This window comes from Rhodotorula toruloides (assembly GCF_000320785.1).
Source record: "Rhodotorula toruloides NP11 unplaced genomic scaffold Scaffold2, whole genome shotgun sequence".
NCBI lineage: Eukaryota > Fungi > Basidiomycota > Microbotryomycetes > Sporidiobolales > Sporidiobolaceae > Rhodotorula > Rhodotorula toruloides.
In genome coordinates, this window is record NW_015622962.1 from 1320639 (window position 1) to 1345377 (window position 24739).

Sequence of the window (24739 nt, forward strand, 5' to 3'; positions counted from 1 at the left end):
TCGTCAAAGAGACGGAGAACGCACTGCGAGACTACCAGGATCGGCCGGTCGTCCATGTCCTCTCCGTCCTCGAGTGCCGGCGCAATATCCACCGCGATCGTCCCTCCATCCGGGACCCGAATCAGCTCTCGCGTGTAGTGAATGTGGTCGTAGTCAAACTTGAACAGCGTGCAAGCGATAGTCGCCAAATGACCGCTGCGAGCAAAAAAGTTCGGCGTGAGAAAGACAGAGGGGTCGGCGAGGGAGGGATCGAGAGGGGTGCGCACCTGGCCAGCCATGCGGTCGGGGTGTACCACGCATCCTTTCCAGTCAAGCTCTTGCACTGCTCGAGCACCTTGGCGAGCGACGTCGTGCGCTTGCGGCCGGTGTCATCAAGCGAGCAGATGCTTGAGAGGTGCGGATTGTGGACGAGGCGAACGGGTGCGGCGAGTCCGACGAGCTGGAGCAGTCTGCGCATGAGCCACACGAGCCAGTCGAGCATCCTCCAGCACTCTAAACAGCGGTCTACAAGCGAGGAGAAAGAGCTCGAAGCCAAGCACCGCCTTGGTCACCTCGGACGGAGCAACGGCGAGGAAGCCGGTCTCGCAGGGGGAAACTGAGCACGAATACCAACTTGCAAACACCCGGTAACGTCTAGGGAGAACAGATAAGGATAGACGGGGCCAGTCTGGAGTGTCTAGGCGAGGGTCTGGGACGACCGCCGCGAGTCCTGAGAGAGGTGTGGGAGCGAGTCGACGTCGAGCTGGGCATCGGAGGCGTCCTTTTCGAGGTCTGCTGGCGTGCGAGGATCAGCACGAGTCACTCGAGAGCGCAGGAAAGTCGTCGACGCACCCTTGAGAGCAGGCGACGAGCAAACAGTCTCCGTCTTTTCTTCCTCCGAGTCCTCCACTCCCTCCTCGATATCGCCGCGCTTCGCCTTCGAGCGTCGAGCGAAGGGCGAGAGGAGCAAACGCATGACAGGGCCATTGCGAGGCGGACGAGGACCGCCATGTAGTTTGCAGCCGATGCTGCGCAACCCGGGATCAAGTCAGTTCCTGCGGTCTTCCATGCGGGCAAGGAAGCGCGACGCACTAGTCGGCAAGCGGCTTGACGTCGTCGCAGAACTTGGTCTGAAGGAGGAGGAGCAGGGCGAGGATAAGGGTCGACCAGGCGAGCCAGGTCCTGCCCCAGCCCAGTCCGTCGATGTCGCGCCACACTGTTCGACGAGTTCGTCAGCCCACCATCCTCAAACATCGAAAAGGAGACTGCGCACTCGATCCGATCCAATACAGCGCAAACGCCGCCGGTCCCATCTTCTGCACCCACGTAATCCAAGTCGTGAAAACCAGCAACTTGTGCGCCGCCTTGACGCAGAGGGCCTGCAAGTCGGGCCGGTGGTCTTGCGTGCGGAGGTAAGTCGAAATGTGGTAGGCGACCATGGCTAGGTAGGTCGATTGTTCGAGGGTCGCTTGGAGGAGCATGTATTGTGCGAAGCGGAAGAACTTGGGGCCTGCGAGGTGGGACGTGTTAGCTCGTAGAGAGGGAGACGAGATTAGGCCGAACGCACTCTTCGTCTCATACGCCGCAAGCTGCCCAACAAACATCAGGAGAAAAGTGAAGGTATGGTGGAGGAAGATCTCCGGCCGGACATCTCCGAAGACCAAGTCGACAGCGTAGCCGAGGAGGACGAGTTTGAGCGCGATCAGGAAGTATTGGTAGTCGAGGAGGCGCATCGGTTCGGAACCGAGGACGAAGAGCCGCCAGGCGAGGAGTTGGAAGGTTAGGGCGGCGATGGAGACGAGGAGGTTGAGGAGGTGCCCGAGTCTGCGATGGAGGAGTGTCAATGGCTGTGCTGGCGAGAGGAGGACGAGAGAACTGACGCTGAGCGCGCGGGCTTTTGGAGAGCAGACCTGGCGATGTCGCCGTCAAGGTCGACGCCGTACTTCCCGCGCAGTGCACCACGAGCACGACGAATAGCCGCCGGCGAGAGAGAAAGAGCGAGGATGGTCTTGAGGAGGATCGCAACGAGGAAGAGGAAGAGAAGTGACCAGACGTCTGGCGTCCAGACGGTGAGGAGGTCGTATCGCGTCGAGGCGATTTGGATGAGCGCGAGCAGCTCGTCGTGCGATGTCGAGACTCGTTCGGCCGCGGGAAGGCGAGCGACGAGTGACGAGAGTTGCGAGGTTTGTCCCGCGAGCCAGGTCGCGTTCGTGAGGAGGGCTTCTTGCTGTGCTGCCCCGAGAGTAGAGAGGGCAGGTGAGAGGTCGGAGGCGAGGTGAGAGAGCTGAGAGGAGAGGAGGGGAACGTCCGTCGACGAGATAAGTTGCGATGGGAGGGAGGAGACGGCGGCGCCGAAGGATGCGACGACTTTCGGGAGGGCGTCGATGGTGGCCATTTCGCGAGGTGTCGAAGGAATGCGAGAGTTCGTTGCAGGAAAGAAAGGAAGAAAGCGAGTGCGCCGTCAAGCGAGGACGACAGGGAGGCCCATCGTCTCGAAACTCCTGCTATTCAACGTTCGTCCAGCGTCAAAGTCGGCCGTAAGCTGGAGATACAGCGCTCGGGTGTGCGTACACGACAATCGGCAGCCGGGGAAGCACAATCAGCTCCAGGTTTGACGTCCCGATCGGCCGAGCGGAAACCCGGAACAAGGCTGCGAGCGTTCTTTGGCGGCGCCTGCGCGTCTGTGCATCGTTCTTCCGCCTTTGACGAGCCTCCCCATGCGCCGCGTGCGTATCGCGAGCCCCGAAACCTCGAGGAGAAGCGACGGAGACGGTGCGAGCATGCGGGTGAGCGGGACCACATCGGCAGCGGCGACCGACGGCTCAACTTTGCGTCCTTCAGACGGATTCGACAGTAGTCGTTATTGTGGGCGCTGTGCACATACGCCCTCGAAGCCCTGCATCCCCTTGCCGGATTTTCAGCACCTCGTCATCCTGCGTGAACTCGCGAGGCGCGGGTCGCGATCTGGTCAACCTTGACAAGCGGACAGAGATAGCCTTCGGCCGAGCTGCCGAAGTGTTCTGCAGCTGTATCCGCGTTGCGCAAACCTCCTCTGCCGCAGTGTCGGGGTGTGCTGATGTGCTGGACGTCGAGGTGCGATGAGAGGTGCAAGGCGTTCTCGGTGTCGCGGGAGCAAGCGGTTCACCCATTAAGGGCTTTGAGCTCTGCAACAGCGCCTCACGAAAGCCACGGCCCCAGCAGGCGGTGTTGTGCGAAGCTGAGGAGAACAAGAGGTGGGGAGAACGGTGGTCGAACCTCGTCACCTCGCTCGACGCGCTAGATTGGCTAGATGGTGATGCGATAGCTTTCAGCAGACCCTGTACCAGCGCCCATACTGTGCTATGCCGCTCCCACCACTCGAGACGACCTCTCCCATCGCCTGGCAGTACACGGCCGAAGGAGGCGCCAACCTCGTCGTCTCGTTCGCTGGTCCTGCTGACTCGCCCTTCTCGGGCCATGCTCTCAGGCTGAGGAAACGCAAGAAGCGGGCAGGCGGGGTCAAGGGAGGGGAGGACGCTGTTCCTTCAGAGGTGGACGTCGAGTTTGGCGCGAGGATCATCGCGCCGCTCTTAGGCGAGGCGAACGTTGTCGTGATGGAGAAGGTGCCGCTGTCGCGAGACTGGCTGGAGGAGCTCGTCGAGGACATGCGGGCGCAAGGAGTGCGGCCGGCGGAACGGGAGGCGGAGGACGAGGTCGATCTTGACACACCCGAGGGCGTCGTTGTGGAGGACCTCATCGCTGGCCGAGGGGTCATTGCCGTCGAGATCAAGGTGCGCTCGGCGGAGTCCTTCAAGTGCGCCGTGACTGACCTAACTTGGCTTCGACAGCCAAAATGGGGCTTCCTCCCGTCTCCCACGCATCTCTCGCCATCGACCGCGTCGATGAAGACAACCTATTGTCGCACCTGCATGCACCGGCACTACAAGGCGTCCGACGGCGAAGGCTCAGACGGCTTCTGCCCACTCGACCTGTACAGCGGCAACTCGGCTCGCGTGCACAAGGCGCTCGAGCAGCTTTACGGCAGCTGGATGTCGAGCGAGGGAGGGATCAACAACTTGCGCATCTTCCTCGACGGGAAGAAGGTGCTGCCAGGCAACGTGAGTATCGCTTCTTCGTTCGTTTCGCGCGCAGTCAGGCTGACACCTGCGTGTCTACAGGCCGATCAAGCCTCACCTCTCGACTACGCTCTTGATCACCTGACCACGAGCGGCCCTCCTGCATCACCCATCTCGCGCGCCTCCCTCTTCGCCCACGCTCTCGCACCAACCCTCCTTCGTACGCCCGCCCTTCCTCTCCTCCGGGAGCTTCAATCCCTCCTCGACGTCCTCTACATCGAAGGACTCGCTTCGCTTCTTTCCCGCACGACCGGAGTCGACCTAGCGCGGCACTTTGGGCCGGAGGAGGTGCAGAAGCTGGGTGGACAGCCGAGGTTGGACGAGTGGATTGAGTGGGTGGGGCGGTATTCGCCTTTGCTCGGTCGGCAACAAGGAGGAGAGTCGTCGCCTCTCAGTCATGAAGAGTGGGATCAATCGAAGGCGACGCTCGAATCTCGTTTCCTCGCCTCCTCGACTTCCGATGAAGGCTCGCCCTCTCCGCCTTGGCGCGACGCGATCCTCGCCTACCTCCTCTCAGCAACCTTCAAAGACTGCTCGCTCATCATCCGGCTCCCGCTCGACTCGGCGGCTTCAACGGTCGGGACGGTCAAGGCTATCGACCTCGATCCGAAGCCGATGAACAGGCTGGGCAAGTATTGGAGGATGGACAGGGAAATCGTGGAGTGCTGGAAGGAGCGGTTGGAGCGGATGGAGGCGGTGGGGCGGGCGGGCGAAGTTAGACAGTGCAGAGAGGGCTGAGGGATTCGGGCAGGTCGTGTTGTTGTACTTCTTCTCTCCGCTGCCTCTCGTTCTACCCTTCGCAGACACTTCCTGTTCCTTACTGCAAAGATCGCGTTCCAGCTCGACTCTCTACACGTCTCGGGCGAGCGCAGTTCGTGGAGGCTCCGCCAGCTCCGCCAGCGTCGCTGCAAGGTCTCCTCGGTGCGCTCGCAGTGCTTGCGAGGCGACTGCTGACGGTACGTCGAGGTGGGCGAGCTACAGACGCAGAGAGTCAGTCATCCCGCCTGGGAAGCGCAACAGCAGGATCTGCGTAAAGCTTGGCCGAATCCGCAGTTCGCTGCAAAAGCGGAAGTCCCGACTCACGATAGTCGCCAAGTCCTCCTTATTGGTCTTGTACCCCTCCATCCCCTGCGCCTCCTTCCCCTTCTCCGCCCTTCCCTCCGCCTCCTCCTGACTCCTCGGAATAGTCCCCGCCATCTCCCTCTTCTCAGCAGGTTGTTCGCCGAGGATGACGACTCGGACAGCTTCTTCGTAGAGGGTTTGGTCGTAGCCTATTCGTTGGATCGAGCCGCCTGGAGCGAGGATAGAGGCGCCTGAGACCCAGTACTCTGTGCGAGGCATCGAGCGTCAGACTTTCGCAGCGACTGGCTTGTCCTGTAGTCCGACAACGCTCTCCTGGACGTTACGTCGAACTAGACAGGCCCTCAGAGCGAACGCAACACAAAACGCACGCGTAACATTCGGCCTCCACCCCCTCCCGCTCCTCGTCGTGCTCGCTACGCCCAACGCAGCTTGTTGCGCTTGCTGAGCTGCGGCTTCTTGAGCTGCGGCTGCGGCGGCGGCGGCTGTATCGCGTTGAGAGGTCGAGAGGAGGAAGGGAGGAGAGAGGGGGTCGTGTGAAGTGGTGATGGACGGGTAGGGCGAGTGCGAGCGATAGTAGAGCAATCAGCTATCCTGTACCTCACTCATCCACCTCGCTCGCCCGCGCAAGCTCTTCCCACGCTAAATTTCCTGCCTCTCCTCCTCGAACCGATGAAGCGAGACGATGCGCGAGAGACGCACCTTTCTTCTTCGCTGCTGCGGCGGTAGCTGCTGCGCGTGCTTTGGCTTTGAGCATGGCTGAGCTGGACAGCGGGCGAAGGAGGTGAGATAGCAGGGTGAGGGGGACGAGGTCGAAGTCTCACTCTCTCACCGCCCAAGACTCTCGCGTCCGTCACGACAAAGAGAGCTGCGAAACGAGATCTATTGCTTAGGTGCGAAACACCTACTGCGCCGACCCGCCGTTCCCACCGGCGTTGGCGTTGTTCATCATACTCTGCAACTTTCCAATCAACTCCCTCGACCTCTCGTTCGCCTGTCCCTTCCTCCCTGCCCTCTGTCCCAGTCCCTGCTGGCCCTGTCCCTGCGCCTGCCTGCGCGCTCGAAGCTGGGCAATCGGATCCGCCCCATCTCCCTGCCTCCTCCTCCGCGACCCACCACCAAACAACTCGCCCAAACTTCCCAGCGCCCCACCTCCGCCCTGCCGCGCGCCCTCGCCGTCCCTCCACAAATCCGTCAAACTCGAACCCAACAACGGTGCCCTCGCGCCCGCACCGAACGCGTATCCGCCCGATCCCGCCCTGGGACGCACCTCGGGCGGGTTGTTGCCCGAGTAAGCCTGCGTTCCGGGCAAAGGTCGGATCGAAGCGAGGTGTTCGGCTGGGAGGGCGACGGGGTGCGTCTCGATTCGACTGTGGTCGAGCAGAGCCGAGCCGTGTTCCTCGGTCGGCGGGCGGAAATCGATACTGGCGTAGAAGTTGGCCCGCTCGAGTGATGCGCGCGCGGCGTAAATCGTAGGGTTGATCGTCGGCTGGACGCGGAACGACGCACGACCAGGGACGTTCGACCGCTCGCCCGCGACGTCAGGGAACCACGTCGTAGGCTGGGTGTTGCCCGCTGCGTTGGCGGGGATCATCGAGATTTGCGAGAGGACCTGCGCGTAGACCTTGTTCTTGCGGTCGTACGACGCGCCGATGTGTCCGCTGCGCGCGGCGTCGTTCACTGGTCCGAGGATCCGTCCCTCGACGGGCGGAGCGAGGGACGACTCGAGAGGCGTCGGAGTCGAGTACTGCAGTGCGAGGGTCGGGTGGACGAGCGGCATCGGCTCAGCGTGCGCAGGGTCGCGCTTTGAAGGTTCCGCGCCCGGAATTCGCGGGTCCACTTCAGCCGGCAAACGGAGGAAGCGCTCGACGAGCCTGACGAGCTCGACCGGTTCGCGCTGCGCGTGCGCGTACAAATCGTACGTCTCTGGATCCGCACTCGCGGGTTGTCCGAGCGAGAGGGACCGCTTGTTTTCTTCCGCGGCGACGAACGCGCGGAAGTCGGAGCGTCGACGGCCGAGGTCGAGGAGGAATTGGTCGAAGGCGTCGGGCTGCATGAGGAAGAAGTTGGGGACCGGTTGGGACTCGATGGGAGAGGATTCGGCGGCGGCGGCGGCAGGAGCGTCGGCGGCGTTGGAGTCGACGCCAGGCTCGACGGCGAATTCGCGTCCGGGGACGTTCTCCTGCCCGGGCTGCTGGATCCCGCCTGCGAATCCGGGCGGCATGAACCTGGTCTGCACCTCGGGGCGGAACCAGAGCCTCCTGTTCCCGACCGTGCCGCCGCTGCCGGCCCTGTCACCCAAGACGGTCGCCTGGATGCCCACACCGACCTCGGCCCACTGGCGGGTAAACTTTGTCTCCCTCGTCGCCTTGCGGAACCCAGTCCTGCCGTCTGTCGAGTCGAGTTGGAGCACGCGGACGAAGGGTGCGGTGCGGGTCGATTTGGGCGGGAGCGGACGCTTGAGGCCGTAGTTGTTGGCGTGCGCGCGGGACGACGAGGGAGCGGTGTAGACTTGGTCGATGCGCGGGTTGAAGGTTGCGAGTTTCGAGCGGCGCAGAAGGGCCGAGTAGGCGCCTGCGCTCGAGGTGGACGAGGTGGTTGCGGAGGCCATCGCGGTAGGAAGCGAGTGCGAGAGAGCGGGTGCGCGCGGGCAGGCGGTGGGCCTCAGCTGGAGAACCTGGCCCTGTGCGAGTGACCCTCGGCAGTCAGTTGGCCCAGCTAGCGGGTGCCACGGGTGAGCGGGTTGCGGGCGATGGTAGCAGGGAGGGAGGAGGAGTGCTCGTGGGTTCCCCCTTGTGTGTTTTGTATTCGAGGTGTAGTCTCAATACAAACTGATTACACCTTGGCAACACAGGAGGCTCCTCTCCCGCTCAGCTCGTCTCTTGGCTCGCAATGTCCGTCCAGGTCCTTGTTCGCTTGCAACTCGCTGTAACTCGTTACTGTTGCTGCACTGTTCATTCAGCCCACAGCCTGAACACGCTAACTCGACGACTGGCACGACGCGTCTCGCCTTCGTCCGTTATTGTTTGCTCTAAACTCTCCCAGACTCTTTCTCTCTCTCTCTCGCCAACTCTTGACACGGTAGCACCACCAACACACACGGAGCGACACTCCACACCCAGCCCACTCGACCACTCGTCCAACCGCGACTCGCACCCTTGTTTCCGCGCGTCCTGAGCGAGCATTCCTCGGCACCCACTCACGACCAATGGACACCCCCGAGCACCTAGCGGGCGCACGCATGCTCATGCGACACAGGAAGCGCCAGCGCGCAGTCGCAGGCGCAGGCGCAGCCACAGCCGTCGTCGGTGAACCCCTCGCCGCGACCTCCCTCGTCGCAGCGCCTCAGGACCCGGCAGCAGAGACGACGGCGGCTGCGAGGGGCGTCGCGGGTGCGCGTGCGACAACCACGCCGGCTGCTGCTGATGCGGCGCCGACTGTCACGTCTCGCATCATCCAAGGCCACACCAGTTGCGTTCGACGACTCGCTTCCTCGAGAACGCGCCTTTGCTGACGATTTTGGGGGACGCGTTTTCGCAGCGACTACGACGCCTGCGAGGGTCACGACGACTGCACCTGCAGCGCGCACGACCACCACGACGAGCGGTGCGTCCAGTTCTCCCTCCTCGAGCATTCCGTTCGCGACCGTTTCCCGGCGCCAAACAAGCGCCTTTCTCGACTTGGAGCACCTCGCAACTCGCGTCGCAACGCACGACAAACAGCACTTTACTCGTTGCTGACTCTCTCGTATTCGCACGCAGCCGCCGCCGCGACGACCCCATCCTCCGCCGCACGCGTCGCGTCCCTCTCCCAGTCGTCCGCCTCTTCCGCGCCCTCCTCTTCCTCAACCGCCTCTTCCTCCTCCTCGACCTCATCAAGCTCCGGCATCTCAGGCGGCGCAGCCGCAGGAATCGTCATCGCGATCCTCGCCGTCCTCGCCCTCGTAGGCGGGATCTTCTTCTACCGCCGCCGGAAAGCGTCTCGCGCTCGCGGATCCGGACAGGCGCTTTTCGACCAGCAGTCGCCGGATATGGGTGGGGTTGGGGCTGGAGGGTGGAGGAAGGAGAGGGAGACGGGTGGGAGTGAGGGGGTTTGGGGTGCGAGTAGTGCGAGTCCGACGGCTTGGGGAACGGAGAACGAGAGGGAGAAGGAGTATTATGCTGGTGGGGGAGGGTACGGCGCAACTCAGCAGGCGCAGAACCCGTTCAAGAACCCCCCGGTCTCGCCGACGCCCCCGCCGCCCGCGCCGGTGAACCAGTACGGCGCGATGGTCCCGCCTCAGCAGCAGCAGCAGCGGCAGCCGTACCCTCCTCCTCCTGCGCAGGGATGGCCTCAGCAGCAGCAGTCTTCGGCGATCAACTTGCTCGCCCCCGCCTCCTTCGCCGCAGTCGACTCGATCGAGCAACGCGAGATGCAGCAAGAACTCGAGAACCGCCAGCTCGCCGCCGCCGCCGCGCAGTCTGCCCAGTCGAGCCCGTTCGCCGAGAGCGAGGGACAGGGCGAGATCCGACGCGTCAAGGGGACTTTTGACCCGTCTTTGGACGACGAGTTGGTTCTCTACGTGCGTTCCCTCCCCCCTACCCTTCCTCTTCCTCCCGCTGACGAGTTGGTGTGCTGGTTTGGGTGAGCAGGCAGGCGACGCCGTCCAGGTCCTCATGAAGTACGACGATGGCTGGGCGCTCGGGCTCAACTTGAACTCGGGACGCCCGCCAGCGAAGGGTGTCTTCCCCTTTGACTGCCTCGGCGAGGTCTGCCCCCCTCCGGCTCCGTCGGCCGTGCGCGTGAACGGACAGCCTCCTCAGCCTTCCCAGCAAGTCCAGCAGCAGGCTCAGAGGGCGCTCAGTCCGCCCGTCCCGAGCGCGTTGCAGCCTGGCTCTCCCCAGCCTTCGCCCCTCGCGCCCGTCAACCCCGCACTGGTCCCGCTCCCTCCTCCCACCCCAACCTCCCTCGAGCCCATCGCCGAATCCGAGAACGCAGGCATCAAGTCCGGACCGCCTCAACTCGCCCCTCTCGCACTCACCTCGTCCGACTCGCCCCTCAGCGCTTCGTTCCCCCCGAGCGTGCAGACTATCCCCGCTCCCGCGACGACGGGGACGACGGGACAGATGAAGCGCGCGAGTAGTCTGATTGCGAGTCGCGATGCGGATTTGTTTGTTGCGTTGGGCGAGGTGATTGAGAAGCAGGGACAGGGAGAGGGACAGGGAGAGGGGAAGAAGGAGGAGGAGGACAAGTCGTTGATCTGAGTGGGCGACATGGACGATAGACTTGGAGATGATTGGCAGACGAGGAGGAGGAGGAGGAGGAGGAGGGACGGGACCTGCTGTGCGGGTTCGACCTTGACTTTTTCTTCTCCAACTCTCGACGCCCGCCAAACCCGCCAACGCTCCCCTTATACCCCTCTCTTCACCTTTCTCTGCACACTCTCTTACATTCGCTTTCCGACACCCCTGAACGCCCTCGAGCACGCCAACTCGCCTTCTTACGTTGTCTTCTTTCCCTTCACTCCTCCTTCTTTCATTCGCCGCCCACGTTATGCCTCATCATCATCAGAACTCTCGTCTGGAAGAAACATGACTCGTTATACCCCTCCCTTCATCGCGCTCGTGGCGGAAGGAGGAGAGCGAGGTGTGTCGTCCTCTTCGTCTTCGCTTTTGTCGCTTCGCTTCGACCGCTCATACGCTTTCTCGCTGCTCACAGATTGCTCATTCGTCGCTGCTCGCTGCTTGTCTCGCCGCTGCTGCCGCTCGCCACTCCGCTCTCCTCCTCGCTCTCGCTCTTCCTCGTGGCGTGCTCGTGGTCCCCTCCTAAACCGCCGAGCCTCGGCGCGCGCACTCCTATCTCGACAAGTGGCAAATAATGTCCGACTGCGGAACCGTGGGTCGCTCTCGCGCCGCTTCGAATTCCGCGGACTCTCCTTTCCCTCCCTTCGGTGGTTCCTTCGTCCTTTTCTCTCGCTCCTTTCTCCCCAGCGACGTTTGCTTGCACAGCCCGACGACGAGGAAGATGGAGACGATCGCTTCCCTCCCTTCTGCTGTCGATTCGCTCTCGTCGTCGCTCCTCTCCCTCCCACAGCAGATAACGACCGCGAACCTCTCGCTCCTCACTTCGCTCTTCCACACCCTCTCTTCCGACCTCCAACCCGTCCTTCCAACCCTCTCCGCTCTTCAAACCGAAACGATCCTGACAAACTCGACGTTCCTATCGACCAACCTCGCCCAACTCGGTTCGATAACAGCCCAGATCCCTCCTGCGGATACGGCGGCCGCTTCACCCGCTGACTTGGTCGGCATTATCGAGATCGGTACGACGCGATACGACATCCTCACCTTCTGGGCTCCAGAGGTTTGGAGTATCGTGATTGTTTACGGGATCGCGGCGGTGTTGAAGGGCGTGTTGGGGGTGATGGTGAGTCGGAGGAGTGTGAGGAGGACGAGGGAGGCGATGGAGAGGAGGGAGGCGGAGGGGAAGGGCGGGAGGGTCGAGGGCGAGGCGGTGAAGGCTTTGCTGGCTAGTCCGGCGAGGGCGGCGTGAGTCTCCTCCGCGGTGCTTCGTCGAGAACTACGACTGACGGGTGGAGCGCACGCAGGCTCGGCCATGCACTCAATTTTACGGTCGCGACGATCGCGCTCGTCCTGCAGTGCTTCGCCTGGCGACTGTTCGTCCTGCCCAGCTCGGTGCGTCCCATCCTCGTCTCGCTCAGCATCAGCTGACGTCGTGCGTGCACAGCCCGTCCGCATGAGCGACATCAAGTATCTATCGACCGCTATGAAGACGCTCCTTATCGGCTACGGCTGCGACATGTTGTTCTCCGACTTGCGCCCCGAGTACGTCCTCCTTCCGTGTCAACAGAGCCAGAGCTGACGAAACGCGTCGAGCAGGATCTTCCTCCACCACTTCTTCACCTTTGCGCTCCTCCTCGTCGGCCAACTCGCCGCCTTCGAGACCAAGAGTCCCAAGTTCTTCCGCCTCGCGCAGTACCTCATCCTGCAAGCGACGGCTGAACAGACGACTTACGGCGGGATGGTCGCCTACCACCTATCGAAGTACTACGCCGTGCAGGATTGGCGTCCGCGTCTTCAGCGGCGTCTGCTCGTCGCAGCGCACAAGCTCCTCGTCTTCACTACGTGGATCGCCTGGCCGCAGAAGATCCTGCCTGCCGCCTTTGCGCTCTACTGGCTAGGTCGGAGTGCGTAAACTTCGCTCGATCAGACGCCCTCGCACGCTGACGCTCGGTCGACGCAGTGTGGAACGAGATTGACCACCTCCCTTGGGGTCGCGCCTGGATTGTCCTCTGCACTGTCATCCTCAGTCTGCTCCTGACCCTCCAGATCAAGTTCTGCGACGATGCGATCCCGCTCGCGAACTAGTGGGTCCGCCAATTCTCCTCCTCTCCGATAGAAGCTGACTCTCCATTCGTCTCGCAGCATCGGCTACAAGCTCTACGGCGGCTCGTTCCCCTCTCGCGTCGGGCCCGTCATGCGCATCCTCACCTCCCCCTTCCGCCGTACACACCGCGAGCGCACCCCCTCAAGTCTCCCCCTTTCGACCATTGTCCCCGGCTCGTCCGCTCCAAGCGACTTTTCGTCGACTCTCAAGGCTCGTTCGATGGAGGAAGGCAAGATGGAGCAGTTCGACTTGCCAGTGCTCGAGAGCGAGTCGACGAAGGAGGAGAGGAGGAGCTTGACGGCTGATCGAGCGAGCGTCGCCTCGAGCGCCTCGTCCGTCGCCGAGACCCTCCCGCGTCCCTCGTCGGTCGACACCGCGTCCATCTCGGAGGTCCGCCCAGTCAGCCTCGACGTCCGCCGCTCGCCTCTCTCTGATGTCGCCGACGCGCTCCGCCGTCCCGTCTCTCGCTAAGGGGGTATGCGTGGCAGCAGTGATATTCTGTGGTCTTGTAGATAGCTAGAAGGGTTCGCCGCAGGCGGCGCATCTATCTCCTCAGTATTGCTCAGTAGGATCAGTATCTGTATTTGCAACGCGGGAATTCCGCTTCGCCGCCTGAAGGGCGACCTCTCTGCTCGATGCCACGCGCATATCTAGACTGGCACTCTACTCCAGCATTCTGTGCTGAAGGGAGTCGTACGCAACGAGTAGCGCCTCCTGAGAAGGTCGCCGTTCCCAACTCACCACGACGCTCTCTCTCTCGCTCGCTCGGACCATTCAGCGAGACAGACGGAGCAGCCACGCCGGTAAATCCGTTCAGATGGCCTGGAACAGCTTGAGCGAGGGTCCGGGGCGATGCGAGTCCCACCATGGAGTCGGCTCCTTTCGTCTCTTTTCCTCCGCCATCGCCCACGCTCTTTCACTACTTCACGCTCGCTGGCAAGACGCCTGAGCCGACTTGGCGTCGATGGCGCCCGTCTCCCGGCTTCACGAAGCCGCCCGCTCCCTCGTCTCCTCCCTTGCGACGGAGTTTCCGAAACACCTCAACCTCCCCTCGCGACTCCCCTCCCTGCATCCCCGCGACATCGACATCAGTTCAGCCGATCCAGCGGTCCTCAAATCCATCCTCGACAGCACGCGGACGTACCAGATCCTCGCCATCTGGAGTCCGGACCTTACCGCGGTCGTCTTCTGTTACTTCTTTGCGGCGATGCTGAAAGGTAGTACGGAGTTGCTGGTGAGGCGAGAAGCGGTGGAGCGCGCTTGGGCGAGCGTGAGAGGGAAGAAGGGGACGGACGGGATTGAGGTTGCGGATGTTAAGGCGCGACTGTCGGTACCGGCGAAGGCTGCGTGCGTGCGCTTCCCGATGCTGCAATACAGCCCGAGTACTGACGCGTCTCGGAGGGAACAGCGTCAGCCATTTCTTCAACCTCGTCCTCACAACGTACACCCTTTTCCCCTCGCCTCTTTGTTGACTTCCGCCACTGACCCGCTCTCTCTCGACAGCACTGTCCTTGCTCTCCAACTCTACGCCTGGCGTCTCTTCGTCGTGCCTCAGACGGTCAGTCCTGCATACCCTTCCGTCGGATCTATGCTGATCGTTGGGATTTGTCGTACGATGCAGCCTATCCGCATCGACGACGTCGAAGTTCTCATGGTTGCTCTCAAGCTCCTGCTCGTCGGCTACGCCGCCGACCTGATCTTCAGCGCCTTCAGCATCGAGTTCGTCGCGTTCTTCTCTTCTCGACGGACTGTGCGCTGATCCTTCGCTGTCGAGATGCAGTATATTCATCCACCATCTCTTCACCTTCGCTCTCCTCGTTGTTGGCCAAATCGCAGCCTACAAGACTTCCGGTAGAGTCCTGCCCCTGTCCTCCCCTCGTCCGCCTCTCGCTCACGCCTGCTTCCTCTCGCAGAGCTCAAATTCTGCCGGCTAGCCCAATGGCTGGTCCTCCAAGCAACCCTCGAGCAAGCGGAATACGTTGCGCTGGGGTGCTACCAACTCTCGAAGTATTATTCGATCCAGGAGCGGCCGGAGACGGCGAGGAAGATGCTGAGGGTTGCATATAGAGCGATGAGGGTATCGAGCTACATCTGCTGGGTGCAGAAGTTCTTGCCGGTGGCATTCGCGATTTACTGGCTCAAGCGGCGTGCGCTCACCCTTTTCCCCGTCCTTGCACGACCTCGACTGTGCGGCTAACTCTCCTTTGCCATTCCTTCACGACGGGCAGTCTGGGCAGAAGTCGACTACCTCCCCTGGGGTCGCGCCTGGTGCGCGATGGCCACCACAGTCCTCTCGCTTCTCCTAATCCTCCAAGTCCGTTTCTGCGACGACCAAAGCTCGCTCGCTGCGCAGTGAGTCCCCCTCCTTGCTTCCCCAGCTTCACGCGTACTGATTGGAGTGCGTGCGCAGCTTTCGCCACAAGCTTGAAGGAGGCCCTCCTCCGCCTCGAAATGGGCCGGTCATCCGCTTCCTCCTCCGACTCTTCCGCTCGCGAAATCGCAGGGAGCCTTCTTCACCACTACCGCAGCACGTAGAAGAGTGCACTCAGCTCGATGACGCCGAAAAACCCGTCTGTGAAGCCGGACGCGGTTGACGCCTCCGAGATAGACCTTCCGACACACTCGTTTTGTAGGTCCCGCCCTAAGCGGCTGTATCACTCTCAACACCCTCGTAGTCGCCACTAGGTCTTGTAACACTCACATTCGAAGCGACTTCAGGGGCGCTGGGCGTGCGGTCGTTCGAGCGCCGGCGAACGTGGGTCGATCCCGGGCTTGAGAAGGTCACGCTGTACTTTCTCTGCGTCTCTCGCTCTCCCCGGCGATTCCGTGCTGCCTGCACGTAGCTGTCGAGATCCACAGCGTCGGGTCAGGTGCGCAGGGACGAGCGCCGTCCAGCATCGCCGCCTGCTGTCGAGCCACAGCGGTGGGCACCTGCTGCTGCGAAGGGGCGAGAGCGAAGTGATCGAGCGGCTATGTTTGCGTGCGATTGTCCCGCGGTAATCAAATCAGTAAGGCCTCGCTCGCTCGCCTCCTCGCGTCCGAGTCGCGCGTTGCCTCTTCTCTTGCCTCGCACCGCTCCTTCAGCCATCGTCGCCTTTCTCCTCGCTCTCTTTTGTTGCACGCTGACCGCTGCGTGCACACGAGCGTAGCTGCTCAGGATGCCCGCCATGGCCGCCACTGCGGAGGAGCTCACCACCGCGATGGGACTGGCAAACACCCTCTCAGCGATGCACCTCCTCCTCCCGCGACGAGCAGACCTCGACCTGCCCAACATCACGTCCGCCTCGCCAGCCGTCATCAAGGACATCATCGCAGACACGAGCACCTACGAGATCCTCACCATGTGGGCACCCGACATCTGGGCCATCGTGTTGTGCTACACCTTTGCGGCGCTCTTGAAGGGCAGTCTCGAGCTCATGGTGCGAGGAGAAGCGGTCGAGCGGGCGTGGGCGGCGGTGAGAGGGAAGGAGGGGAAGGTTGGCATCGAGCTTGCGGACGCAAAGGGGAGGTTGTCGGTGCCGGCAAAGGCTGCGTGCGTTCGAGTGCTCGCTCTGGAGAGTGCCGCCAGTACTCACGGCTCGAACGTCGCAGATTGAGCCATTTCTTCAACCTGTTCCTCTCGACGTGCGTTCCGTCCGCCCTGTCAAGTTACGCTCGTCTCGTTTACCCAGCCGCGTCTCACTCGCAGATTCACGCTCATTCTGCAAGTCTGCGCCTGGCGACTCTTCATTGTGCCCGAGACGGTCCGCTCGTTCCCGCCGTTCTCCTTCAGAGCGAAACTGACTCTGTGCGATCTTCAGCCGGTCCGCCTCTTCGACATCAAGCTTCTCATGGGTGCTCTCAAGCTCTTGCTCGTCGGTTACGCCGCCGACCTGCTTTTCAGCGACCTCTGCATCGAGTTCGTCTAGCGTTTCTCGCCTTTCCAGGAGTCCTCGAGCTGACCCTTCGCTCCAGGGTTTTCCTGCACCACCTGTTCACGTTCGCTCTTCTAGTCGTCGGCCAGATCGCCGCGTTCAAGACATCAGGTGCGTTTCCTCGCCATCCCTCCTCCCTCTTGCCCGCTAACATCGCCTTGCACTCCGCAGAGATCAAGTTCTCCCGCCTCGCCCAATGGCTGATCCTCCAAGCCACCCTCGAACAGACCGAGTACATCGCTCTCGGCTGCTACCACCTCTCCAAGTTCTTCGCGCTCCAAGACCGCCCCGAGGCGTCCAAGCGCTTCTTGAAGATCGCCTATCGCTCGATGGTGGTCTCGTCGTACGTCTGCTGGGTGCAGAAGTTCATGCCGGTTGCATTCGCGATCTACTGGCTTGAAAAGCGTGCGTCTTTTCTCGCTCCCGGCGCCGAAAACTAGCTGACCTTTCCTTTCCTGTGCAGTTTGGGAGGAAGTCGACAACTTGCCATGGGGCAAAGCCTGGTGCGGCCTCGCGACAACCGTCATCTCGCTCTTGCTCGTCCTCCAAGTCCGCTTCTGCGACGACCAAGCTTCCCTCGCCGCTCAGTGAGCCTTCCACCCCTTCCCCGCCTCATCGCGCTTGGGCTGATTACTCCTCGCTCGCAGCTTCCGACACAAGTTGCACGGCGGCCCACCTCCACCTCGCACCGGACCCGTCATGCGCTTCCTCCTCAGGCCGCTCCGCTCGAATCGCAAGAAGCCTTCGTCTACCGAGCGGGTCGAGGAGGGCGCGAGCGAGGTGCAGGCGGTCAAGAACCCGTTTGCGGATCCGAGTATGGGTGCGTACGAGTCTCGCTTGAGGTTGCAGGCTGGGACTGACGAACGAACCTTGTTCCCCTCGCAGACGAGCTGCGACCGGCCATCACGCACGCCTCCTCCGCTTCGAGCATCGAATCGCTCCAGACTCCTCTCAATCTTGCATCGACCGGCGCAGTCGCTGCCTCGCACGAAAAAGCCTGAGCCTCATACACCGGTTCCTGTTGTGCTAGATCCCTAATCCCTCTCGCGGTTGTTTTTCGCTGTATGACTCTGCATCTTCTCGCGGTAGCTCTGAGATGCTGTACTCTAGCGCTCGGTAGCTCTCCAAGCATGCATTGTGAGGGAGAACGCAGAGCGGGCAGAGGCTTGGGAAGGCCAATCCTCCTTGCGCTCCTCTCGCTCACTTCGCTCGTCTCGTAGGCCTCTCTGGCACGATCCAGGCCTCTCAGACTTGCACAGCCAGCGTCCGAAGCCGCCGCCGTCGCCTCCGAGTGCCCTCTTGCCCGGCCTGTCCTCCTCGCCTCATCCTCGACCGCTCCCACCTCATCTCGCCAATCTCACCATGACAGCCCGCCAGACCTTCGAAGTCGGTTCCCAGTGGCCCCTCTACGCGCCGGAAGTGTACTTCGAGCTCGCAATGCTACGCTGCGCCGGTTCGTCCACTTTCCCTCGCGCTTCCCCTCGCTTGCGTCGCTCACAATCGTCGCGAGACCAGCCGAGCAAGGCTTCCAGCCCGGCAAGCTTACCAAGAGACGCACGGACAAGCGGATGACTGGCAAGATCTACGAGATCGGCTGCCTACACCCTTCGTGCCCCTTCTCCGTCTCGCTCCACGACTCGATCAAGCTCGCGGAGTGCGTCACCTCCGACGTTCGTCTCGCCCACAATCACCCGCTCGTCGTCGGCAACGGACCCTCGGCAAAGGAGCTGGAGAAGGCGGAGGGGAAGGTTATGGCCGCAGCGAAGACAGAGCTGGCGAGGTTGCGTGCGCCGGCGGGTTATCGCGAGGGCATCGAGAAAGAGGAGGCGGAGGACGTGTTGTGGCCTTCGTGCGAGCAGGAATGCGTGTTGTGGGATTTGAGGGACGTTTGGGGCGAGGAGAGGGCGAGGGAGTGGGAGAGGGCGTTCAGGGAGGAGGGGTTGTTGGCGAGTGATTACCCCGTGCGTCAGCATCCGTCTCAACGAAGCATACGCGGAAGTCTGACCCGTACACCCGCAGAACCCCTCGACCTTCGACGGTCCGCACCCTCTCACCGGCCCTCGCGCAAAGCGTCTCCCCGGATGCGGCGCCAAGCCTCCTGTCAAGGTCGACTTCGAGTCGCAGAAGCCTGGCGAGGATCGCCAGCTGCGCAGGAGGAAGCCGGACGCGCCGAAGAAGACGTTCCCCAAGCTGTCGTCGTCGGAGGACGAGGAGGACATGCAGGTCAAGGTCGGCAAGAAGCGTGTCGTCCACGTCACGCCTCCGACGGTCCCGCCTTTCCTCCAATCGACCAAGAGCTGGGACCTCAAGGCGTTTGAGCAGAGTCTGGAGGCCTACACTCGCGCGAACGGCTTTTCGACGAAGAAGTGCTCGTCCAACTCGCCTCGCCTTGCGTATACCTGCACGGTCGTGTCGTGCGGATGGCAGGTCGTCCTCAAGCCGCAGTTTGGCATCCAGGAGTGGTTGGTGGACGACAAGGCGAGCGTGTTTGCGCACAGGCACGAAGCTGGTGCGGGAAACGGGAAGGTCAAGCCCGAGGTCGAGAAGAAGCCGGCGGTACGCATCGGTCGTAGATACAGCGAGCGCTCGTTGCTGACGCAAACTCACGCGACAGGCGAATCACGGCGACCCCTCGACGTTCCGCCTTCCTCCCGAGTACAAGCTGCCCGTGAGCAAGATCGACGTCGACAAGGTCGCAGTGCGGTACGAGGACGGATCGGACGACGAGTTCTTCGCCATTGACCCGCGTGTCCCTCATCGCAACCGGAAGAAGCTGCCGCCAAAGCCAGGTCGCGGCAAGTCGATCCCGCCGCCGTTCGTTCCCGCGCCCGCCTTCAACGAGATCGAAGATGAGCCGAAGGCCGACCGCTCGCCGACCTTCGTCGCCCAGCCCCCGACGCCGGACTCGCCCGCCTATGCCATCGGCGCGCCTGCTGCGCCCGTTCCGCCCTACTTCGCCGCCGCCTACCCGCAACCCGCCCCTTGGTACGGCTACTCGCCGCAGCAGTACCCGTCGTCGCACTTCCAGCTGCCGCACTGGGTCCCGCCAGCTCCGCAGACGCCGGCCTACACGCACGCCGCGCCGCCTTACTCGCCGTACCCGATCCCGCTCGCTCAGCCTGTTCAGCCCATTACGCAGCCCATCACGCTCGAGGAGTACTTAGCAGACCTCGACCAGCAAGGTCTGTTCGAGTACAGCGCATATGCGCCCGCACTCCGCCGAGCGGGCGTCAACGAGCCCGCACAGCTCGAGCGTCTCGCCGAGAAACACCTCGACAAAGTCGAAACCGCGCTGAGGAGGGCGGACCACACGGATGAGCTGCTGCTCGAGGCGTTCATCGACGACCTGAGGGCGGCAGTGGACGAGAAACAGGCGAGGTCGAAGCGGTCGGAGGCGCCTTCGTGGGTCAAGGAGTCGCAGTAAGGAGACCCCGGCGGAAAGCGCTTGAGTCGTAGCAATCGCTTAGCACGTGTCGGAGAACGTCGCTTATCTCGGAAGGGCAGTCATGCTGTCAGCGTTAGCAGATACGCGAGAGTGGAGCTGGCTGCGCTGCGATAGGTGTTACTGCTTCGAGCGTCCTACTTCTTTCCCTTCTTCTTCTTCTTCGCCGCTGACGTGTCCTCCGCCACCTCCTTCTGGGGCAGCGTCCATCCAGGAGCGGCTGTCAGCACCTCGACACCAGTCGGCGTGATCAGCAGGGTCTCCTCGAACTGCGCCGAAGCCTTGCCATCGGTCGTCACCGCCGTCCACTGCGAGCCGGAATAGGAAGAGGAGAGATCGTCAATAGCATGTCGAAAAGCGGCCGAAGCAAAGCGAGAAGAACGCACGTCGTCCGGCCAGTGCTTCTCCTTCTGGATACCCGCACAGATCATCGGCTCAATCGTGAACGTCTGTGGGCGAAGAGGGTAAGCAAGCGGGAGAAGCGGCGGACGGCAACAGCAGACGAACCTGTCCGACGCGCATCGTGCCCGAGGCACGGTTACCGGCGTAGTGCTGCAAGACGGGGAGGGTCAGTCTCAACTTCGCCAAACGGCGGAGCGATGTAAGCGAAGCTGAGCTTACCGGTACGTTCGGCGCGCAGTGGAAGAGTCTGCAGACAGAGCAAGGTCAGCGCCTCGCACATAAGCTCCGGAGGCAGCAAGACTTACTGGTTGATACCATGTCCGACATAGGTCTTGTTCGTCTGGAAACCCTTCTTGCTGACGATACCTTCGATGACCTTACCAACGTCCTGGTACTGCGTTCCCGGCTTGCAGATTCGGATTGCCTCGTCTAGCGCTTCTCGCGAGCAGGCGATGAGGTCAAGGTTCTCCTGCGAGACGGACGAACCGACGGGGTCTGGAGGCGAGGAGGGGAGTGAGCGAAGCCAACGTATTCGAGGCGACGAGCGCGTACAGGTCGCGTTCAAGTCTCCGTGGAAGCCGCCGTGGTAGAGGGTGACGTCGAGGTTGATGATGTCGCCGTCTTCGAGTGGTCGTGCGTCGGGAATGCCTGCGCACGGCTTGAAGGTAAGCGAGCGAAACAATCCGGCGCAAGCGAGAGAAGCGCACCGTGGCAAATGACCTCGTTGACGGATGTGCAGACGGATCGAGGGAAGCGGTGATAGTTGAGCGGACTAGGGTACGAGTCTCGCTTGATGCACTCCTCGTGAACGATCGCATCCAGTTCGAGGGTGGTGATGCCGGGTCGAACAGCCGCCGCCGCAATGTCGAGTACTTCCCGCGCGAGCTGTACGGGGAAGAAGGGTGAGCTCGCTTCATTGACGAGGCTTGTGAGAAGCGGACGCACCTTGCAGACTTTCCGCATACCCTCAATCTCCTCCGCGTTCAGGACTTTCCCTTGTCGCTCCATACGTCCCGCAGCCTCAGAAGGGGAATCGCCTTCAGCTGTCATTCCCGAAGGAAGGACGGGGAAGAGTCAGTACTCAGCTCACTTCGGGAAGCCCATACGCAATCGTCTTTGCCACCTCCTCCGCCTTATCGAATATCCGCCCGCCCCACACACCGGTCCATCGCTGAGGAATGGACTCGAGATCCTCACTTCGGTTCGCGTAGTCTGGTCGAGGAATGTGGTCCGGTACTTGGCGCTTCGGGACGGGCTCGACGGGCATGACGGCTCGCAGCTTGCCGGTGTACTTGAACTTGCCGTCGAAGCCGTCCTTGGCTGCGCGACAAAGTCGTGGAGGAACAGCTGGTAAGTGTTATGCGAGAGCTAGAAGGAAGGCAAGCAGGACGTACTGCCTTCGGGGAAGTCGTACTTCGGTGTTGGTGCCGCTGCGGGCTTGTGGAACTTTGCGTTGTGCTTCGGGTCTGTAGGAACAGCGAGACAGGTCAGCAGCGCGCATGGTAAGAATAGTACGGACGCCTCGAGACTGACAGTTCATAGCGAAGCACTTCTGGCCGCAGAAGAAGGAACCCGAGATCTTGAGACTGTGCAAAGGAGTCCAAGGTCAGTTCGCTGGCCCTCTAAGCGCCTCGTATGCGATGTCGAGACGGCCGCCGCCTCGAGGGGAGATGAAGTTCCTTCTCGCCCAACAGCGCTCGAGGAAAGCTGAAAAGGGCTCAGAAAGAACGCACGATTGACACTTTGGGCACTCCAGGTTTCCTGCCTCCTTCCCGCATCCGTTCGAGCACATCCTCCCGGATCCTGCGACGGGAGTGCCGTCTTCCTTTGGCGGCGGTGGAGGCGCGACAGCGGCGCCGTTGGCATTCGCGGCGGCAGTCGAAGGATCAGACATCGTAGCAGGCCGAGCAGCAAGACTCGGAGACGCGGATGAGGAAGAAGCGAAGCAATACAAAGGCAACTCGTATTCAGCCCATTACAAAGGTCGCACGACTCAACGTACTCGCTGGAAAGGACTGCTAGAGCGAGAAGATGCATAAAATACCAACATGAAGCACCGTGAGTCTACCGTCTATCGCCCGAAGCCAATAGTACTCGCCCCAGGTCCGCCTCACCGCTTCGCCTTCTTCGCCTGCCCACCGTTCTGCGTCGCAACGAGCTTCTTCTCCGGCAGTGTCCAGCCTGGCGCAGCCGTGAGGACTTCGACGCCGGTAGGAGTGATGAGGAGTGTCTCCTCGAACTGGGCGGACGCTTTGCCGTCGCGGGTGACGGCGGTCCACTGCGCGCCTAGCGAGGTCAGCGGAAGTCGAGTTGAGTGAGCGGGTAGAACGCACATTGTCGGGCCAGTGCGTGTCGCGTGCGGAACCGACGCAGATCATGGGTTCGATGGTGAAAGTCTGCGCAGAGAGACGAAAGTCAGCTTGCGAAACAAGTTGGTAAGACAGATCGATGCACCTGTCCTACGCGCATCGTGCCCGACGCTCGACTGCCGGCGTAGTGCTGTGACGAAGGAGGTTAGCGGAGACGCAGCGGAACATCTGAATTAGCGGACGCACCGGCACGTTTGGTGCAGGCGCGTGGAAGAGTCTGCGCGGACAGCGCACGGTCAACAACTCGCTTGGACGGTTCATCGTCAGGATAACAGCGAGAGAAGCACGCACTGGTTGACCCCATGCCCAACGAAAGTCTTGTTCGTCGAGAACCCCCTAGCAGTCGCGACCTCCTCAATGACCCTTCCAACGTCCTGGAACTGCGTGCCGGGCTTGCAGATGCGGATCGCTTCGTCGAGACATTCGCGGGAGCAGGCGATCAGGTCGAGGTTTTGTTGCGAAACGGAGGGGCCGACCGGGTCTGCGGGTGAAAAAGGTCAGTTGGGGGCGAGCTGAGAATGCGAAGGGAGGTAGTGACGCACAGGTAGCGTTCAGGTCTGAGTGGAAGCCGCCGTAGTAGAGCGAGACGTCGAGGTTGATGATATCGCCGTCCTCGAGCGGTCGCGCGTCGGGGATGCCTGGAGGAAGCCGAGTCAGCTCGGCCCGTTGAGCGTCCGAGCTGAAGGAGTTGCTCACCGTGGCAGATGACCTCATTGACGGATGTACAGACAGAGCGAGGGAACAAACGGTAGCCTAGCGGACTCGGGTACGCATCCCGCTTGATCGTCTCCTCGTGAACGATGCGGTCGATATCCAGCGTCGTCATACCAGGCTTAATAGCTGCGCCGGCGATGTCGAGCACTTCGCGGCCGAGCTGTGAAGACGTCCGTGAGCGAGGGGAGAAAGCGAGGAGGGGAAGAGGCGGCGCACCTTGCAAACCTTCCGCATGGACTCAATCTCCTCCGCATTCAGCACTCGTCCCTGACGCTCATTCAGCATCGCAATCTCCTCCGAGAACGAGCGGCCTTGCACTGCGAAGCCACGGTTGAGAAAATCAGCATCGCCTTGCACTCGCTGACGACTCGAGGACGATATGCTGCCGCATCGTTTCAGAAGACGAAAGCACCCAGACCGAAAGCACCCAGACCACGTACCGTTGTTCGCATAGTCCGGCCGAGGAATGTGCTCCGGCACTTCACGCTTCGGGACCTCCTCGAGCGGCATCACGGCCCGCAAATTGCCTGTGTACTCGTACAAGCGGTCGAAGGCGTCCTTCGCTGTGCCACCACGCGCCAAAGTATCACGAGACTTGTCAGCGTCTTGACGAGCGCTCTGCGGGAGGAAAGACGACACGGACGCACTTCCTTCCGGGTAGTCATACTTGACCTCGACCTTCGGAGGCGGCTTGTGCATCGCCTTGACATGCTTAGGGTCTGTACATCACACAAAAGTGCTCGTCAGCCCCTTCCTGCGCGAGATAGACCGCGCCGAGAGGAAGCGCAAGCAGTCGCGGGACGCACAATTCGCAGCGAAGCACTTCTGGCCGCAGAAGAACTGGCCCGCAATGCCGAGTCTGCGCGAACGAGGGCACTGTCAGCTCCTCCAGTCCTACGAGCGGGTCGTCGTCGCGCCAACAACCCTTGTACAAGTCGTTTCTCGGCACGCTCCTCACGCCTGCCACCTCGCTCGTTGGGCCGGCGGAAGGAGAGAGAAAGTCGTCTAGACGCACGCTTGACACTTTGGGCACTCGAGCTTGCTAGCCGGCTGGCCGCACTTGTTGGCGCATCGCTCAGGAGTCGAAGAGGGGGAGTTGGCGGCGGCGGGAGGAGCGGCAGGCGAGGCGGCAGAAGCGCCGTTCGGTGTAGGAGAAACGCCAGGCATTGTAACAGTCTCAGCAAGCGAGAAGAGCGAGGTCGAGAGAGAAGACGAATGTCAAGAGTGATATCGCCAAGTCTCGCCTGTGCAGTCTCGCCGTGACACTCTCCCTTTGCGAAGTATACGACCGGATACTACCTGCAATACAGCCCACAGAACGAAAACAACAGTCTGAGT

General features: G+C 61.9%; 12 protein-coding genes across 12 annotated transcripts in view; 6 read left to right on the forward strand and 6 right to left on the reverse strand.

The window, feature by feature from the left end:
- The window catches only part of RHTO_03216 (alpha/beta hydrolase, carboxylesterase), a gene marked incomplete at both ends in the record, with an annotated part of 1597 nt that extends 1116 nt beyond the window's left edge, over nt 1-481 (reverse strand). The window contains 2 exons of the mRNA XM_016416887.1: nt 25-195; nt 267-481. Of these exons, the coding sequence (XP_016276606.1) occupies nt 25-195; nt 267-481 (386 nt within the window). The remainder of the gene's footprint in view (nt 1-24; nt 196-266) is intronic.
- A 195-nt stretch (nt 482-676) lies between these two features.
- On the reverse strand, nt 677-2374 carry RHTO_03217 (uncharacterized protein; the record flags this gene model as incomplete). Its single annotated transcript, XM_016416888.1, has 6 exons — nt 677-771; nt 832-1007; nt 1072-1195; nt 1253-1489; nt 1547-1803; nt 1860-2374. 6 exons carry the CDS (start codon nt 2372-2374, stop codon nt 677-679), a joined length of 1404 nt encoding a protein of 467 aa, XP_016276607.1.
- Nucleotides 2375-3320: 946 nt separating this feature from the next.
- On the forward strand, nt 3321-4832 carry RHTO_03218 (inositol-pentakisphosphate 2-kinase; the record flags this gene model as incomplete). Its single annotated transcript, XM_016416889.1, has 3 exons — nt 3321-3749; nt 3807-4076; nt 4137-4832. 3 exons carry the CDS (start codon nt 3321-3323, stop codon nt 4830-4832), a joined length of 1395 nt encoding a protein of 464 aa, XP_016276608.1.
- A 111-nt stretch (nt 4833-4943) lies between these two features.
- On the reverse strand, nt 4944-5931 carry RHTO_03219 (uncharacterized protein; the record flags this gene model as incomplete). The annotated part of the gene is made up of 4 exons (XM_016416890.1): nt 4944-5069; nt 5178-5422; nt 5546-5659; nt 5877-5931. 4 exons carry the CDS (start codon nt 5929-5931, stop codon nt 4944-4946), a joined length of 540 nt encoding a protein of 179 aa, XP_016276609.1.
- Nucleotides 5932-6078: 147 nt separating this feature from the next.
- Nucleotides 6079-7785, reverse strand: RHTO_03220 (mitochondrial ribosomal small-subunit protein Mrp51; the record flags this gene model as incomplete). The annotated part of the gene is made up of 1 exon (XM_016416891.1): nt 6079-7785. One exon carries the CDS (start codon nt 7783-7785, stop codon nt 6079-6081), a length of 1707 nt encoding a protein of 568 aa, XP_016276610.1.
- Nucleotides 7786-8382: 597 nt separating this feature from the next.
- RHTO_03221 (SH3 domain protein) lies at nt 8383-10417 on the forward strand (the record flags this gene model as incomplete). The annotated part of the gene is made up of 4 exons (XM_016416892.1): nt 8383-8644; nt 8715-8780; nt 8936-9735; nt 9806-10417. The coding sequence occupies 4 exons, from the start codon at nt 8383-8385 to the stop codon at nt 10415-10417; spliced, it is 1740 nt and encodes a 579-aa protein (XP_016276611.1).
- Nucleotides 10418-11177: 760 nt separating this feature from the next.
- RHTO_03222 (uncharacterized protein) lies at nt 11178-13031 on the forward strand (the record flags this gene model as incomplete). The annotated part of the gene is made up of 6 exons (XM_016416893.1): nt 11178-11701; nt 11761-11848; nt 11901-11998; nt 12053-12360; nt 12417-12540; nt 12599-13031. 6 exons carry the CDS (start codon nt 11178-11180, stop codon nt 13029-13031), a joined length of 1575 nt encoding a protein of 524 aa, XP_016276612.1.
- Nucleotides 13032-13524: 493 nt separating this feature from the next.
- RHTO_03223 (uncharacterized protein) lies at nt 13525-15154 on the forward strand (the record flags this gene model as incomplete). Its single annotated transcript, XM_016416894.1, has 8 exons — nt 13525-13907; nt 13969-14001; nt 14064-14118; nt 14182-14279; nt 14341-14411; nt 14474-14707; nt 14789-14912; nt 14971-15154. 8 exons carry the CDS (start codon nt 13525-13527, stop codon nt 15152-15154), a joined length of 1182 nt encoding a protein of 393 aa, XP_016276613.1.
- Nucleotides 15155-15718: 564 nt separating this feature from the next.
- Nucleotides 15719-17475, forward strand: RHTO_03224 (uncharacterized protein; the record flags this gene model as incomplete). Its single annotated transcript, XM_016416895.1, has 9 exons — nt 15719-16092; nt 16152-16184; nt 16249-16303; nt 16361-16458; nt 16515-16585; nt 16646-16879; nt 16938-17061; nt 17122-17294; nt 17360-17475. 9 exons carry the CDS (start codon nt 15719-15721, stop codon nt 17473-17475), a joined length of 1278 nt encoding a protein of 425 aa, XP_016276614.1.
- A 361-nt stretch (nt 17476-17836) lies between these two features.
- On the forward strand, nt 17837-19898 carry RHTO_03225 (uncharacterized protein; the record flags this gene model as incomplete). Its single annotated transcript, XM_016416896.1, has 4 exons — nt 17837-17927; nt 17990-18435; nt 18494-19030; nt 19089-19898. The coding sequence occupies 4 exons, from the start codon at nt 17837-17839 to the stop codon at nt 19896-19898; spliced, it is 1884 nt and encodes a 627-aa protein (XP_016276615.1).
- A 155-nt stretch (nt 19899-20053) lies between these two features.
- RHTO_03226 (methionyl aminopeptidase) lies at nt 20054-22212 on the reverse strand (the record flags this gene model as incomplete). Its single annotated transcript, XM_016416897.1, has 12 exons — nt 20054-20224; nt 20303-20365; nt 20424-20468; nt 20538-20565; nt 20624-20813; nt 20871-20966; nt 21026-21203; nt 21264-21361; nt 21516-21638; nt 21713-21784; nt 21852-21904; nt 22052-22212. The coding sequence occupies 12 exons, from the start codon at nt 22210-22212 to the stop codon at nt 20054-20056; spliced, it is 1278 nt and encodes a 425-aa protein (XP_016276616.1).
- Nucleotides 22213-22428: 216 nt separating this feature from the next.
- On the reverse strand, nt 22429-24568 carry RHTO_03227 (methionyl aminopeptidase; the record flags this gene model as incomplete). The annotated part of the gene is made up of 12 exons (XM_016416898.1): nt 22429-22596; nt 22652-22714; nt 22773-22817; nt 22874-22904; nt 22979-23168; nt 23230-23325; nt 23384-23561; nt 23618-23718; nt 23842-23964; nt 24049-24120; nt 24208-24260; nt 24417-24568. 12 exons carry the CDS (start codon nt 24566-24568, stop codon nt 22429-22431), a joined length of 1272 nt encoding a protein of 423 aa, XP_016276617.1.
- Nucleotides 24569-24739: the final 171 nt, after the last annotated feature.